This window comes from Vombatus ursinus, unplaced genomic scaffold, assembly GCF_900497805.2.
Source record: "Vombatus ursinus unplaced genomic scaffold, bare-nosed wombat genome assembly UNPS02014808.1, whole genome shotgun sequence".
NCBI lineage: Eukaryota > Metazoa > Chordata > Mammalia > Diprotodontia > Vombatidae > Vombatus > Vombatus ursinus.
This window is the reverse complement of record NW_020954586.1, coordinates 3,784,246-3,800,290: the sequence shown is the minus strand read 5'-3', so window position 1 is coordinate 3,800,290 and position 16,045 is coordinate 3,784,246. Positions and strand designations below refer to the sequence as shown.

Here is a 16,045-nt window from a genome sequence, read left to right as displayed (position 1 = left end):
CAGCTAGCTGGGAACAGCCAACACTGGCCAACCTGCAGCTCCCTGTGGTGTCACCAAACAAAGGTAAGGTAGGGTGCCTTGAGAGCAGATCTCCATTAAAATCTGGAGCCTCCTGTATTTCGGGGACAGTGCAGATGGACGGTGAGTTGGGCCCAGAGCCAGCCAGGAGGAGGACAGGGGGTTGGATCATCTTCAGGAAACAGCAAAGTGCTCATGGAAACAAAGGCCCACCTTTTCCAGACCAGCATCCTGCTGGTGCCGCTGTGTGAGAGTGGGGCCTGACAACAGTCTCTAGAGAATTAAAAGGGGTCCCAAAACGGCGTCAGCCACAGCACATGGTGGGTGTGAGCATGCTGCAGCAGCTAATTAATTAGGAACTTCAAATTAAAGAAGGAGTCTGCTAAGGAAGGGAAGACGAGCTGGTCACGTGGCGAGGGAGAGGGAAGACAGGGGTGTGGTCACCACGTTGGCAGGGGTGCCAAGCCAGCCTCTACTGGGGTGGCTGGATGCCTTGTGGGGAGCTCGTGAGAGGCTGTGGAGGAGAGTTGCCTAGGGTGGGCAGGCAGGGATGGGCTGAGATCTGCAATGCTGCTCTAACAGAAGTTGTACAAGGCCAGGAGCAGCCCATATGGTCCAGTGGTAGAGAGGCCAAACAAATGGGATGGAATATCATGGTGCCATGATGTATGATAAATATGGAGCTTATAAGGAGCTATGGAGAGAACAGGAGAGAACACAGGAGGAAATCAGCAAAAGTAAAACTGTCTTCACACTGACTCCAACCACACTGAAAAGGGAAAGAAGGGAAAAAGAGGAAGGAAGAAAGAAAGGGAGGGAGGGACGAAGGATGGGAGGAAGGAAGAAAAGAAGGAAGGGAAGAAGAACTAAAAAAGGGAGAGAAGAAAGGAAGGGAGGGAGGGAGGAAGGAAATTAAAGAGTCAAAGATGGTAGGAGTGACACAGGCCTGCAGGAAAAAGAGGAAAGAAGGAAGAAAGGGAGGGAGGGATGAAGGATGGGAGGTAGGAAGAAATGAAGGAAGGGAAGAAGGAAGAAAAAAATTAAAAAGGGAGAGAAGAAAGGGAGGGAGGAAGGAAATTAAAGCATCTAAGATGGCAGGAGTGAGGCAGGCCTGCAGGGAAACACAGAAAAACATTTTATTGGTTTGTTTGCTGTTTCCTATTTCCTTTGGTTCCGCGGTATGAAACGCTAAAGGTTGGGCTGACTGGAGGGACCAGCAGCTGTTGAGCTTGGAGAAGGCTTGGGGGAGGCTGAGAGTGCTGTCCCAGGTATCTGAAGAGCTGCCACATTCAGCACAAGGGCCAGACTGATTCTGTATAGCCCCAGAGGTCAAGAACTAGGAATAATGGGTAGGACCTACAGAGACAGATGCCAGCCCGCTAGAGTGATGAGCTGGCTCATCGAGGAGAAGGGGCCATCTCGGGGAGCCTGGGTTTCCCATCCCTGAAGGTTCTGAAGCTAAGTGATGGGAGGAGAGCCGTTGGCCAGTGCCAGCTGGACTAGGCCACCTGTGAGCTCCCTTCCACTCCAAGCCTGAAGGACGGAATCACACAACCCGTTTAGCATTTCTAGAGTGCTCAGTAAGGACTCAGCCACTTAAGGCAGTATGTGAAAGGTCACAAGAAGTGTGGACGGGGAATCTTGGGTTCCAATCCAGTGTTTACCCTTGACTAGCTGGAGAACCGGGTAAGTCATCTAACCTAAGGCTCAGTTTGCTTCTTTATAAAATGGGGATTAGATAATGTTTGGGAAGATGTCTTGCCAAAGATGATACCAGTCTAGAAAGTGCAGAAGCGACATGTCACCTCAGGCCTTATCACCAACAGATCAGAGGACACACGGGAGGCTGAGAGATCTAGAACTGAAAGGGATGACTGAATTCAGCCCACTTGTTTCACAGACAAAGACGAGGAAGCTTCAGAAAGCCCCCCAACTAGACAGGCAGTGGCAGGCTTGGGAGGGATCAGAACCCAGGGCCTCTGGCTGCCAGTTTCACGTTCTCTCCACTGTCCCAACACGATCTCTCTTAGATCGGAAAAGCCTGGCTCAGTTCTCCCCGTGCCCCCGTCTCCCTGGCCTTGCTTACCTGGGCCCCTTCTCTGAATTAATGCATTACTGAACATCTGCTGGGCACATAAGTCTTAGAGTCAGACACAAAACTAGGTAGAGACATCAACTCTGTCCTGATGACTTCTGAAAAAAGAAAGATTCACCAGACACCCTTCCGGGAAATGGGCCTCAGTGGGTCTCACAGACCCTTGCCTAAAAACCCTGATCTACAGCCAGAAGGGGCCTTAGATGCCATCTGGCTTGACCTCCTCATTATCACAGATGAGGAAACCGAGGCCAAAGAGGAGAAGCACTTTGTCCGAGGTCATGCAGGTAATCAGATGACAGTAATACAACTTTGCTCACTAACAGAAACCTCGCACAAGCGTATGAACTCAGTGGGAGCGCTGGCCTGGAGCCCACAAAGATCTTGCTCTTTAGGTAGAGAATCTGAAGTTTCTATTCCTCTAACTGGGAGAAAGAACTTCCCTTGGAAGGATGGAGAGAATTGGCTGCTAAATTAAAAATAAACACCCCTCGACCCAGCACTGGCGGTTAAAAATGAAGTCACAGTAAGATTCCCTCTGTGCCTCTGGCCTGTCCTCTGCACAGACTGCTCACTTGCTAGGTGAAATGAGCAGGCTGGTTTCTCTGCAGTCAGAAGCAGGGCATAAAGATGCTCTGTGAAAAGCCTGTAATTACCTGGACCAGCACCAGTACAATTCAAAGGGCCGAAGGCCTCCTGGATGCCAGCCCCATCTGAGAGCAGCCATGATGTGTGTCCTCCCACGTGGGCAATGCCTACCATGGAAACGGCAATGTGAGGGTGGGGCTGGGGTCCTGGCTTTCTCCCTGCCTCTTCCTCTAGCCCCGCCTGGTACAAAGGCAAGGCTTGAATCTTCCTGACGCCTGCACCACACGTCTGTCCCCTTCACTGTACCACAAAGGAAGCCCTTGGCTCTGCAGAGGTCTGCTTCTGCAGGCCTCGTGTTTCAAGCCTGGTGGGAGCACCAAGCAGGTCTGGTGTGGGGGGCCAGGGAAGGCAGTGGGACCAGAGGGGAGCCCTAGGATTCATTCAGGATCACATTGGCCAGTATCAGCTCTGCCTGTGGAATCTGACTGACCCACTGGCATGTGGGGAGGAACTGAGGGCAGTGCATAGAGTCACATGCTAGCCAGAGAGGGAGCTGGGATCTGGGGCCAGGGCTTGTACGGCCACGACTCTGGCAGCTGCCTCCCTGTCCGGGGAAACAGGAAGGAAAACAAGGCCCCAGGGCCGGCCCTTTCCCCCTGACACCTCTGGCTGTGTCAGCCCCAGTAACTGCCTTAACGTCCAAAAACGCCCTAAAAAATGACAGTGGCTGAGTGCTTTTCAACACGGATGTTTTATTTGTGATTTCTACTGGCACCTCGCGTTGTGATGATCCAAGCAGGGTGTAAGAAAATGAGATTTGCAACAGCATTGCAGACTTACATGGGGTGCACGTTCTTATGATACCCAGGGGTGACAGGCCTCTGCAGGGGCTCGTCAACGCTCTGCTGGACACCGCTGGGAAGCGCTCTCCTCCTGGCCTTGCCCGAGTTGGTCATTATCTAGGACACAGGAGACACAGTCAGCTTGTGACCGCAGCGGCAATGCCCTCGGGCCCCTGGAACCTTCTCCAGGGGGCGTAAAAAAAAGCAAGCGACTGTTTTCTTCAAGCTTTTCTGTGACTGGCCGGTACTCCAGGCTGGGCCCACTTCCACATCCTGGCCGCCGATTCAGAGAAAGCCACCAAGGTGGGTTCCAAATGACGGCGCAGAGCCTGGCTCCGGGAAGGGTCCCAAGGGAGGAGAAAGGGGCGGCCAGAGGAGACCAGAAGCTAGAAAGGTCAAGGTCCTGGGAAATGGAGGAGCTGTGCAGACTGCCTGTTTCCATCCCTTGGCAGAATGTAAAGTCTTTGGGGGCAGAAGGTTCTCTGTTATCTCAGCATCCTCAGGACCTGGTCCCTCCTCGCAAGGAGCTCAAGGGCTAATGGGACCAAAACGTGTGACAAAGACACGGTGGAGGGAAGGTAATCTCAGATGGCAGAGGAGCCTGAAAGGGCCCTTTCATAAGGGGGGATTTATAAGGAACTGAGTCTCAAAGGAAGCCAGGGAATCCAAGAGGAGGAGGTGAAGAGGGAAGGCATTCCAGGCAGGGGGCACAGCCAGGGCAAAGTCATGGAGGTGGGAGATGGTCATGTGTGGGAACAGAAAGGAGGCCAGTGTCACTGGATTAGAGGGTGCCTAGATGGGGATAAAGAAGTCAGACAAAAGATGGAAGGAGCCCAGGAGACAAGGGCTGTATATTTGATCAGGGAGGTGACAGGTAAACACTGGAGTCTGGTGAGTCAGAGGTGGCGTGAGTGTTAGGAAGATCCCTGTGGCCCCTGAGTGGAGGGGGGAGGGGTGGGAAGGAGGGAGCCCAAACAGCAGGAGGAGGGGCGGGGCCTGCACCAGGTGGGGACCTTGTGTGTGGAGAGGATGTTGACCCTCTCCTGGCTGCTCCAGCTTCTTAGAAAGCCACCCTCGAAAGACCCTCGCTCGACCTTCCCCATTCGCTGCTGTCCCACCTCTTTCCTCCTTGTCCTTCCCAATCGCAGAAGCTGGACAGTAAAGGTGTTAAGAAGAGAGTGAGAGGGGAGAATGTGGAGGTGCCCACGATCGCCAGCTTTCTCAGGCAAAGACAAGGAGGAGAAAGGTGGGGCGGTAGCCACTGGGGAGACCTGGCCGTCTCTCTACGCGGCAGCCGGGAGGCAGGACAACGCAGATCAGGGAGGGAGGGGGACATCCACAAAGGGGAGAGATGGCCCCACTCTTCCCCCCGGGGAGGCATTCCCATTACAGAATGCTTCCCGAGTTTTCCAACACATTCCTCGCAACCCCTGGAAATGACTCACGGACACAAAGATCACCATCCTCATCTTATAAACGAGGACACAGACCCTAAGAAAGGCCGACTGCACGTCCAGAGCCCTCTGCACTCAACCAGCTTTCTTCCCTGACAGGGTTAATACTAACTGACTGGCCAGGGAGGTAACAGGCGCCGTCACTAGAGGCTGGAGGACTATTTGGGGGATGTGCTCTTGAGGTCACTGAGGACATTCTGGATCAGAGCCGGCTTGGATTCGATGTCCTCGGGCGTCCCTCACCCCTCAGGGTGAGCCCTGAGTTACTCAGCCTAGGTCCTCCTGCTGATCAGCAGCACGCAGTTTTGAGATGGGCAACCACAGATGGGGAAGGGACGTGTGATCTTAGCCTCATGAACCCGCTGCTCTGGCCAAAAAAGGATCATTTGAAAAAACCCTCCTGACATGCTGTAGCCCGGGGGAAGGATACTCACGCCCAGGTACTCGGAGGTCAGCAGCTTTTCCCCGGAGAGCTCCCCAAGCTGGGGCTGTATCACTTCATCCTTGTCCAGATCAGACTCCATGGTGTCCTGGTCTTCCTGTTTCAGAGAAACGAGGGATGAGTCCACTGGACACAGAGCAGCCGGGGCGGCTCAGATACATTTACAAAGCAGCCGCTATGTCCACAGCACTGCTCCCAGGGCCATCATCCCTGCCCTCGAAGAGCTTGAGGTCTAAGGGGATGAGGAGGCACAATGCCCACAAGTTTGTTTTTCAGTTGGCATTTGACAGTCATTAAGCACCAAGACCTTGTGGTGCAAATGCTTCCTAAAACCTCCAAGCTGCCTAGGAGATTTTAGCTGGGAAACAGCAGACGGATGCCCAGAGACCCAGATCTCCTTGCCTTCTCTCTCACTAAGTGTCTCCATGAAGCTGGGAGGAGGGAGGAGCGAAAGAAGGGATTTCCACTAACTAAATCTCTCTTCACATTAAAGACCCAGAGTCCTGGAGGCCTGGCTCGCCTCTCAATGGCCCCAGTGGTACAAGACAAACCAGACCACCCTCAAAGGCTTCAGATCCGATTCTCTGAGCCTGGGGCCCCAGTCTCATTCCCAGAATCCCTTCCACAAAGCCTCACAGGGCGCTCTCACTGGTTTGGGCTGGGCTCTGTGCTCTGTGGTTCCTGCCTGCCACGAGCTCACCATCTGGTGCACCTGTGGCCGGCACATGACGTGGCCTTGGTCCACCGAGGATGCTTTTGTTTTCAGAGACTCAAAGTGAACTCTGGCTGAGAGGCCTGTGATGTCCTAGAGAGAACCCCGAGAGGCCGGTGCTGGAGCCGAAGGGGCCGCCTCAGACTGGCCCTGGGGAAGGCCCTCTTCTGGAGGACGAAGTGGGTGGGTTTTCTCAGGCCCTTTCCAGCTCTTCAATCTATGACCTTGCCAGGAAGAGTGACATGGTGTCCTGGTCTTCCAACAAGGTTGACCTAGCGTCCTCCTTTTCTGCCCTTCTTGGCATTCTCATTGGAAGGGCTGAAGTCGGAGAGACAAGTCCTAGACCAAGGCCTGGCTCTTCCTCTCACTGCCCGTGTGACCTTGGACAAGTCAGGACCCAGGCTTCCTGACCTCCCTGGGCCTCAGCTCCCTCCTCCGCCTGCATTCTCACCTCTAACTCTGGGCCAACGAGTCGACAAACATTTATCAAGCGCCTATTATGCTCCAGTATCTGCTGAGCTCTGGGGATACAAGAAAGGCAAAAAAACAACCCTGCTCTCCTGGAGACAACGTGCAAACAAGTTTGAAGAACAGTGACCAGTCTCGCCTCCCCTCCAATGCCAGGGAGTCCCTGGGGGCCACCTGCTCCAGTCCCAACAGAACAGATGTCCCCCACTGGAGGAGCCCAAGCACCCAAGGCACACTTAACCTCTTAACAGTCAGATTAACTTTACAAAGGAATAGTTACTTCAAAGGTATGGCAAGAACAAACACACAAACATTCTCCTGCCCCCAATCCCCCAGGTGTCTATGGAGTTGCCCACATCAACAGAGCAGTGGCCCTAATCCTCCCAAATCAGCAAACATTCATTCAGCAGGAGGCCTGGTGCCAAGCCCCAGTGCTCAGGGCACTCTAAGGAGGGTCTTTGCCCTGAGGGGCTTCACTGCTAGGCCCTGCTCCCTGGCATCTGGGGCCGCTGGCTGGTTGGCAAAGGAGGGCAATGTTTTGGGGTGGGAACTTCTCCCCTTCCCACAAAAGTGCTTCTGAGTGAAAGGCAGGCCTGCCCAACCCCCCTCCAGCCCTCTTTCATGGGACTGCCCTGCAGCTAATCCCTGCTCCAGTCAGAAGGGACCAGGCTGAGCCCTGGGAATGAGCCCCACCTTTTCCCTCCTTGGAGCTCTTGCTCATGTGCCATTATGCCAGGGATGAGTCTTCTTCTTCTTTCTTCTCCTCCTCCTTTTCTCCTTTCCTTCTTCTTTTCCTTCTCTTCTTCCTTCTTTTTCTTCTCCTTTTTTCTTCTTTTTAATAGTATTTTATTTTTTCCCAATTACATGTAATGACAATTTTTAATATTCATTTTTGAAATTTTTTGAGCTCCAAATTTTCTCCCTCCCTCTCTCCCCCAAGACATTAAGCAATTTGATATAAGTTACATATGTGCAATCATGTAAAACATATTTCCATATCAGTCGTGTTGTGAAAGAAGAAACAGAACAAAAAGAAAAAATAAGGTGAAAACAGCACGCTTTGATCTGCATTTTTTGTTTTGTTTTGTTTTGTTTTTTGGCTAGGCAGTGGGGTTAAGTGACTTGCCCAGAGTCACACAGCTAGTAAGTGTGATGTGTCTGAGGCCGGATTTGAACCCAGGTCCTCCTGAATCCAGGGCCAGTGCTCTATCCACTCTGCCACCTAGCTGCCCCATGATCTGCATTTTTCATCATGAGTCCTTTGGAATTGTCTTGGATCATTGTATTGCTGAAAAGAGCTGAGTCATTCACCAGTCATAAGACGATCATCATAAGACGTTGCTGTGACGGTGTGCAATGCTCTCCTGATTTCACTTTGCATCAGTTCAGATAAGTCTTCCTGGGTTTTTCTGAGAGTGTCCTGCTCGGCATCTCTTGCAGCACGATACTGTTCCATCATAATCATATCCACAACTTGGTCGGCCACCCCCTAATTGCTGGTATCTGGAATGCCCTTGCTCCTGTGAAATCCCACCTCTCTTTTTGAAGCCCCAATTCAAGTCCTCTTGATAGATTTCCGGATCCCCCCAGGGCCCGTCTCCCTCAGGCCTAACCATTGGACCGTGGAGTATTGTGTGTTATAATTATCCGTGGCTGTGTCCTTGCCTCCTATGCACAGGTAAACACCACAGGCATAGGCCCATGCCTCCTCTCAGCTTTTGTCTACTCCCAGGCCTAATTCGGACAGAGACACTGGTCTAATATTCATCAATTCCACACTGCTGACACTAATTTTCATAATGCCAGAAAGCGGTGTCTCCCTACAACTTCACTCAATATTTCAGACTTTAGCCTGAGGCCCCCTAATTCAGAGCCACATGAACCACTGTAAAGGAAATGCGGGGTCATCCTGGGGACAGAAAGTGCTACTGAGTTGGCTGAGGTTAATCTATGAAGCAGCCCCCAATGTGATGGGAGGCCCACCTTGAACTGCCCTTTAGAAGAAGAGGTCACGGGTAGTGAGCATTGCTGAGGAGCAGCTCCAGAGAGAAGGGGAGCTGGGTTTCATCCCCTCATCCATGTTTCCGGAGGAAAAAGAGCAAAAAAGGGCTGAGCAATGAATAACGGCCCATAAAGATGAAACAAAAATACGCCTTCTTGTTTAGGTTCAGTGTGGAATGTTTTCTGATGACATCCACATTCCATCTCACAGACAAACCAACCAGAGCCCCTGAATGTGGCCCACGTGGCAGGCGAGCTACGCAGGAGGCCCTTCCTGGAAGGGAAGGTGCCTTCTTCCTCTCTTTGTCTCCCCCACACAGAGACTCACACTCACTCCAGTGATTTCTCAGTGTATGCCTTTCAGTTTTTTACTTTCCAAGAGACCTCAGTTCAGGGGTATGGCCAATGTCAAAGCAGATTTATTGGTTTCCTCTACATGCCATGAGACAAGGCTAATGAATTAGTCTTACATGCTTTTAAAAATGATGTTTGAGAGGAACCCAGTGACCCAAGAAGAATCAAAATGTCGAGCGTGGAAGGACAGCAGGCAGCTGCATGGTGGACGTAAGGAGGCCACAGACCCTCACCAATGAAGACTTCTATTTGAGAAGTGGTGTAACAGCCATCACCAAGGACAGACATGCCTGGAAATAGAGATGGGCCAGCCATGCAGTGAGGACAGGACCGACAGCTGGACGCCCAAGGGCTGCCCTGCCTGGGGCCCCATTCCTGCCAGTAGAGGCCTCCAGCAACTTGGGTCCATCTACTAGGGAGGATTTCTGAGAAGACCCGGACAACAATCCCACAGGATGAGAAAGTGCTGTGATCTGCACCAGCGAAGGGATGGCCCGTACAGAGAGAACACAGATCCACCGACGTACTTACGTCATTTCACTATTTAAGAACATTAGCCCAGTAACGTTTTCTAAATTACCTTATTTTTAACTTAATGTTTTCACGATATTTTGAAATTAACTTCATTAATCAAGGTACACTTGCCAGTAGACTAGTTTCCACATTTGGACCTTATCATACATTTATAAAGAAAGTGGGATGTGGGGCTGAGAATTAGGTGTTGAATGTCAGGGTCCTACCCCCACACCTTGAACCCCTGGCCACAGGGAAAGCTGCTCCCTATGTTTTAATTCTTTACTCACTAAATGCCAGTGAATACTCGTGGCCTGTTAAGGGACGCAGGAAACATAAATTACTATTAATTCGAAGTGTCTTGGTTGTCAAAGGCCAGAAGACCTGAATTCTAATCTCAGTTCGGGTGGAAAAGTCATCCAAGCTGGGAATAGAAGCTCCCTCTCTCCTTCTGCCAAGGTGAGGGGGTGGTGGTTCACTCCCTAGCTTACACAGATAACATGAGAATGACTGATTATTCTCTTAAATTTTTGGATCTTTGAAAAACAAAGACTTGGAAGAGGTACAAGCAGTGGGGTGACAGAGAGTACAGGGGCCTTGGAACCAGAAGCCTTAGCTCCCCCTCCTCATTCTGCCACTCACCAGCTCTGTGACTGTTGCAAGGCACTGTACTGGGCACTGGTAATACGGAAACACAAGCAAGGTAGTCCCTGTCCTCAGGGAACTTGCACTCTACTGGGGTGAGCCAATATACACACTTCTAAGTAAATACATACTCTATTAAAATAATACCAATCAATTTCAAGAGAACATTAACAACAGGTGGGATCAGTTTGCTCGTCTGTATAACAGGACTAATATCTTCACTAAGAGCATTGTGCCATGGGTACTACATGACAAAGTGCTTTGTAAACTATGCTTATAGTTATTAACATCATCATCATCATCATCATCATCATCGAAATCCTTGGAAACAACTCTTATCAGGAACAAGCAAATGGAATCACTCTTAAGATTCATGAAATGCAAAGAGAAGACAACATCAGTTGATAACAAAGAAAACCCAAGTGAGCCCACTCAAAGAGTTTCCAAAAGTACTTGGAAAATGTGCACAGGCAATGCTGGGGGAAGGGAGAGAAAATCTCAGCTCCCCAGCCCCAACAATGGGAAGGGTAAGCAGATAGGCCATTTAAATCATTCCACAGGACAAAGGGACACCTTTCCAGTCAATGCCAAGTAGGTGAAAAAACCAAGAATCTTTATCCAGATTTTTTTTTTTTAATGGGCAAACCCAGCCCCAAGTGGGCCCTGGGCCAGGGAACACAGAGCTGCCTTCTAATCGTGCTCAGGAACGACCATGGGGCGGATCACTCCTCTCTGCTCATTCTCCCCATCTTATAAGAGAAAAGGATTCTATTGCATTCTACACGCCCAAGTTGGGCTGTTGTGAGAGCTGGCTGAAACACGTGAAGTCCTCTGGAGAGGGAAGCCTGGCCCAAAGGCAAGGCATTACCCAGGGCATTATCTTTTCAGAGGTGTTTGTGCCTTCTGAATAGAAACAGAGGTTTGTGAAACCCAGCTCTGGAGGCAAGACTTCTGAGGTCCTGAGAAAGGGAGTGAGAGGTAAGGAAATGCTTCCAGAATAAGTGCCTTAAGGTAGGTCTTATATACCATCACTGGAATGTATTTACAATGAGAGCCTACAATTACATTGTCTTTTTACATTTTAGCCAAATGCATCAAATTACTGCGTCCCAGCTGATAACTGATTGCCTGAACGAAATTCAGCCTGCCTTTTGAAAGCACTGGAGTTGAGGGGAATTTAGATGTCCAAGGACAGTGCCGTGATTCTACAACACTACAGGATTCTTAACCGCTGGCTTTGGACACGCCATCCTGCCAGCAAACCTGCCTCCGAGAGATGGAGACTGGAGACAACTAAGGGTGACCACTAAATACGCTGGGGAGCTAGGCTTCTTCCCAGTCCGGCACAGACAGGGCAAGGTGTTCAAGTGGCTTTCCTGTACTAGTGGCTGAGTGAAGAGATCCAATCTGGTCACCATGTTTTTGACTTGACCTAATTAGCAGACACCTGGAAGAGTGGCTCCATTTCACTCTTCACCCACCTGGAGGAAGCCTCCAAGCTGGAAGGGAAAGTGTGAGCCTGGGGACTGGCCTTCCACAGAATCTCCCTATTTCCCCTATGTCCCCCTAGGCTGCCTTGAGGGACAGGGGTCTCCCTCTCCTTGGGAGTTGGCCAGGAGGCTATATGAGAAGTTTCCCAGGGGGAGGATGAGAGAAGGGGTTTTGCCTTGCATAGGATCATCTAATCCATAAGGCCCTTTCACTGCCCCAATTCTGAGAGTGTGGGCCCTGCTGGAATCAGGCCAGCTTAATTGATTCAGTCTGCTGGCCTGAGCTTTCCCTGAACACTAAATGAAGTCTAGGAAGGCATTTGGGGACAAAAGGAAAAAAAAGCAGGGCTTATCAACATACATTTGATACATGAAGCCATAGGAATACCTCCATCCCACCTTCTCTGGCCTCTGGGCCTCAGGCCTCGCTTGACCTCTCCCCACTCCTCGCCCCCCACCCCCTCTTCACAGCCGGCTCCCTCTCTTTCTCTGAGGCCCAGCTCTGGTGCTTATGCCTCCAGGAAGCCTTTAATGATTTCCCCAGCTAGACTTCATCTCTTCTTCAGCATTCACTGAGTCACAGACCACAGAAACACAGTTAGGAAGCCAGAAGGGACCTACCCCCCCATCTTACAGATGAGGAAACTGAGACTCACGGAGGTGAAGGCCACACAGTGAGTAGGGATTGGAGCACCATCTTGACCTCTAAATCTGTATTCTTTCTCTCCTCACTGGATGATCATTTAGTCCCTGCTGCAAGACCTCCCAGGAGGGGGTCCCATCCCCTCTTTAAGCAGCCCATTTACTTGGGGAAAGTGCTCATTGTTAGGAAATATTCCCCAACATCATGTCTATTTGTCTGTATGTGCCTCTTGGCTACTTCTCCCCGCTGCTGCTACTGCTTCTGTCCTTTGGGACCAGCAGCTGGGATGCACTCCCCTTTCCCGCCCCAAAGTCTTCATTTCTGCAGACTAATCATTCCTGGCTCCTTCACACAACGCACAGGTGACATGAGCTCAAGTTCCTTCACCACCATGGATGCCCTCCGCCAGATGCTCTGCAGCTTGTCAATGTCCTTCTCAAGTCGGGACGCCATGAGCTGAGCTCTGGCCAAGACAGAATTCTGGAGGACCAGCACTGAAACACTCCTGGACAGGGGATACTTTGCTAGTTATTTTTAGCTGTCAAACTCCTATGGAGCTGGCAGTCCACTAATACCCCTGGATCTTTCTTCAGACAACCTTTTAACCAAAGCTTCCTCATCACATACTTAGGAAATTGATGTGTCTGGGCCCATGTGGCCAAAGACTGCTTGTTATTCTCTTCCAAGTGTGGGTAGGGTTCTAAATGAGATCACCTTCTCTTCTCTCTTTCTGCTCTTCCTCGTGGTGAGTGTACACAGGCCCAGCTGTTCCATGATCACCTTTAGGGAGATGACCACCAAGTCACTCTAGAAGAGCCAGCCCTAGTCTCTCCTACTTCTCCAGTTGCTATTTCTACCTGGTTGTCCCATCAGCACCCAACTCAACATGGCCAAAGGCTGAACTTGTCACCTTTTCCCTTAAACTTGATCCTATTTCCAGCTTCCCCGCTTCTGTGAAAGGGACCACAATTATCCCAGCCTCGAAAGTGCAATCATCTCTGACTTGTGTCTCACCCTCTGCCCTCACTACGTGAATAGTCACCGAGTCTTTCTGATGCTACACTGTGACAGTTCTGCCTCTCCTCCCCAGTCACAAAGCCACTCTCCTCACTGAGATCTTCAGTAAGTCTCCCTTAAGCACTTTAAAAAAATACACACTTAAAAATTTTCAGTTCCAAATTCTCTCCCTCCCTCCACCCCTCCCCATCTATTGAGAACACAAGGAACATGATACCTATTATACATATACAGTTATGCAAAACATATTTCCACATTGGCCAAGCAAGAAAAATAAAGAAAAGAAAAAATATGCTTTTATCTGCACTCTGAGTCCAGCAGTTCTCTGTTTGGAGGAGGACAGAATTTTATTGGCATATGGTGGATCATTGTATTGATAAGAATCACAACTTTCACAGTTGATTAGCATTACAATATTGCTGTTACTGTGTACAATGTCCTCCTGGTACTGTTCACTCCGCTTAGTATCGGTTCAGAGAAGTCTTCCCAGGTTTTTCTGAAACTATCACCTTCACCATTTCTTACAGAACAACAGTATTCCACCAAAATCATATAATGCAACTTGTTCAGCTGTTCCCCGATTGACTGACGATCCCCTCAGTTTCTAATTCTTTGCTACCACAAAAACAGTGCCTATAAATATTTTTATATGTGCTTCCTTTTTCTTTTTCTTTGATCTCTTTGGGATACAGACCTAGTAGAGGTACTGCTAGGTCAAAAGGTATGCGCAGTTTTATAGCTTTTGGGTATAGTTCCAAACTGTTTTCTAGAATTCTTGAACCAGTTCACAACTCTACCAACAATGTATTAAGGTACCTATTTTTTCACATCCCCTCCAGCATTGTCATTTTCCTTTTCTGTCATGTTAGCCAATCTGATAGGTATGAGGTGGCACCTTAGAAGTGTTTTAATTTGCATTTCTCTAATTATTCATGATTTAGAGCATTTTTTCATGACTATTAATAGCTTTGATTTTTTTTCTCTCTGAAAACTGCCTGTTCATATTTGACCATTTATCACCTGGGAAATGGGTCCTATTTTTAGAAATTTGGCTCATTTCCCTTTATATTTGAGAAATGAGATCTTCATCTGAGATACCTGCTACATAATTTCTCTTAGTTTCTTACTTTTCTTATAATGTTAGCTACATTGATTTTTCTTTTTTTTTTTTGCATAAAACCTTTTTAATTTTATGAAATCAAAATGATCCACTTTACCTCCTGTGAACCTTTCTATCTTTTGCCTGGTCATGAACTCTTTTCCTCTATTCGTAGATCAATGGATAATTTCTTCCATGCTCCCCTAATTTACTTATAATATCACCCTTTATGTGTAAATCACGTACTCATTTTGAGCTGCCCACTGAGCACATAGAAGGCACTGAATCAATGTTTATTGGCATGAGATGTGAGATGTTGGTCTATGCTTAGTTTCAGTCAGATTACAGTTTTCTCCAACAGATTTTGTCAAACAGTGAGTTCCTGTGCTCATTTGCTTCTGGATGTTGTGTACCTAATCTGTTCCACTCATCAAAGACTCTGTTCCTTTCCCAGCACAAAACTGTTTTTTATGATTACTACTTTGTAATGTAGTTTGAGAGCTGGTACTGCTAGGCTGCCTTCCTTTTTTTGTTTTTTTAAATTGATTCCTTTGATATTCTTGACCTGTTCTTCTACCAGATGAATTTAGTTATTGTTTTCTCTAGCTCTATAAAGTAATTTTTTGATAGTTTAATTGGTATGGCCTGAATAAGTAACTTAATTTAGATAGTATTGTCATTTTTCTTCCTAAGGACTTTTAATAATAGCTTAATTAAGAAGCTAAGAGGTAAGGGCCTCCCTACCTCTCATTACTCTCCAAAACATCCTCCAGATGGCTGCCAAAATCATCTTCTGAAGAGCCGTTCCCTGATTCTGACCAGCTGTCTCCGTCTTCCCCATGCCTAGAGCTGCCTCCACCCCTCTATCTCTCAGAATCCCATTCTGCAAAAACATCTGCTGCGCCCTCACATTTTCCTTGTGCCCTTAGTCTGGATCTGTCCTTTGCCCCACATCACACTCTTGGTTGAATTATCCCATGACACCTTCAGGTTTTCAAAGCATTTTCCTTACACCAATCCTGAGCAGTCCAGGGCAAGCTGGTATGATGTGGTTTGGGAAGGAATCCGTTGCAGGTAGACCAACCAGGAATAGGAAAGGCAGGTCAAAGATAAATGAGAGAGACCCGACAGGCCAGAACACTGAGATTTCCAAAGGACAGTGAAGCAGCACAAGGCCTTAAGCCCAAGGGAACAAAGCTCCAGGAGCCCAGGGAGGAGTCCTTATTGCACAGGTAGTCAGAGGTCAAGGGCATTGTACCCAACTGTCATGTTGGAGCCCAGGAGGAAAGGCTTGTTTGGAGGGGAAGGAGGGCAAGGGAGAGACTCTGGGCAGGATCTGAAGGTTGGGGCAGCCAAATTGCCTCGTCACTAAAGCCACCAACTAAAGGACTAGAACAGGGTGTCCCCAAAGTACTGAGAGACGGGAATGAAGGAAGCTAACAACTGAAGGTGCAGGAACTGAGCCTTGAAGGACTGGGTCAGGGGCAAAGGCTCAAGCCGCAGATGGGGCTTCCCAGTCACTAAGGGCATGAAAGGGCTAACCCACGAGGAGTCAGAAGCCTCTGACCGGCCAGCGTGTCTGCTGTCAGGCCGTCGCTGTTGCCATCGCCTTCTGACGGAGCACACCTATCGATCCAATGCGTCTGCCCTCAGAGATGTGAGGG

At 49.2% G+C, this 16,045-nt stretch overlaps 1 protein-coding gene across 4 annotated transcripts in view; it reads right to left on the bottom strand.

Annotated features, from left to right (window-relative positions):
* Positions 1-16,045, bottom strand: part of ARMC9 (armadillo repeat containing 9) — a 143,821-nt gene that overhangs the window by 18,344 nt on the left and 109,432 nt on the right. For all 4 annotated transcript variants that reach the window (XM_027875238.1, XM_027875240.1, XM_027875239.1 and 1 more), the window contains 2 exons: positions 5,432-5,536; positions 3,542-3,660 (listed from right to left, as the gene is read on the bottom strand). In XM_027875238.1, the coding sequence (XP_027731039.1) occupies positions 3,542-3,660; positions 5,432-5,536 (224 nt within the window). The remainder of the gene's footprint in view (positions 1-3,541; positions 3,661-5,431; positions 5,537-16,045) is intronic.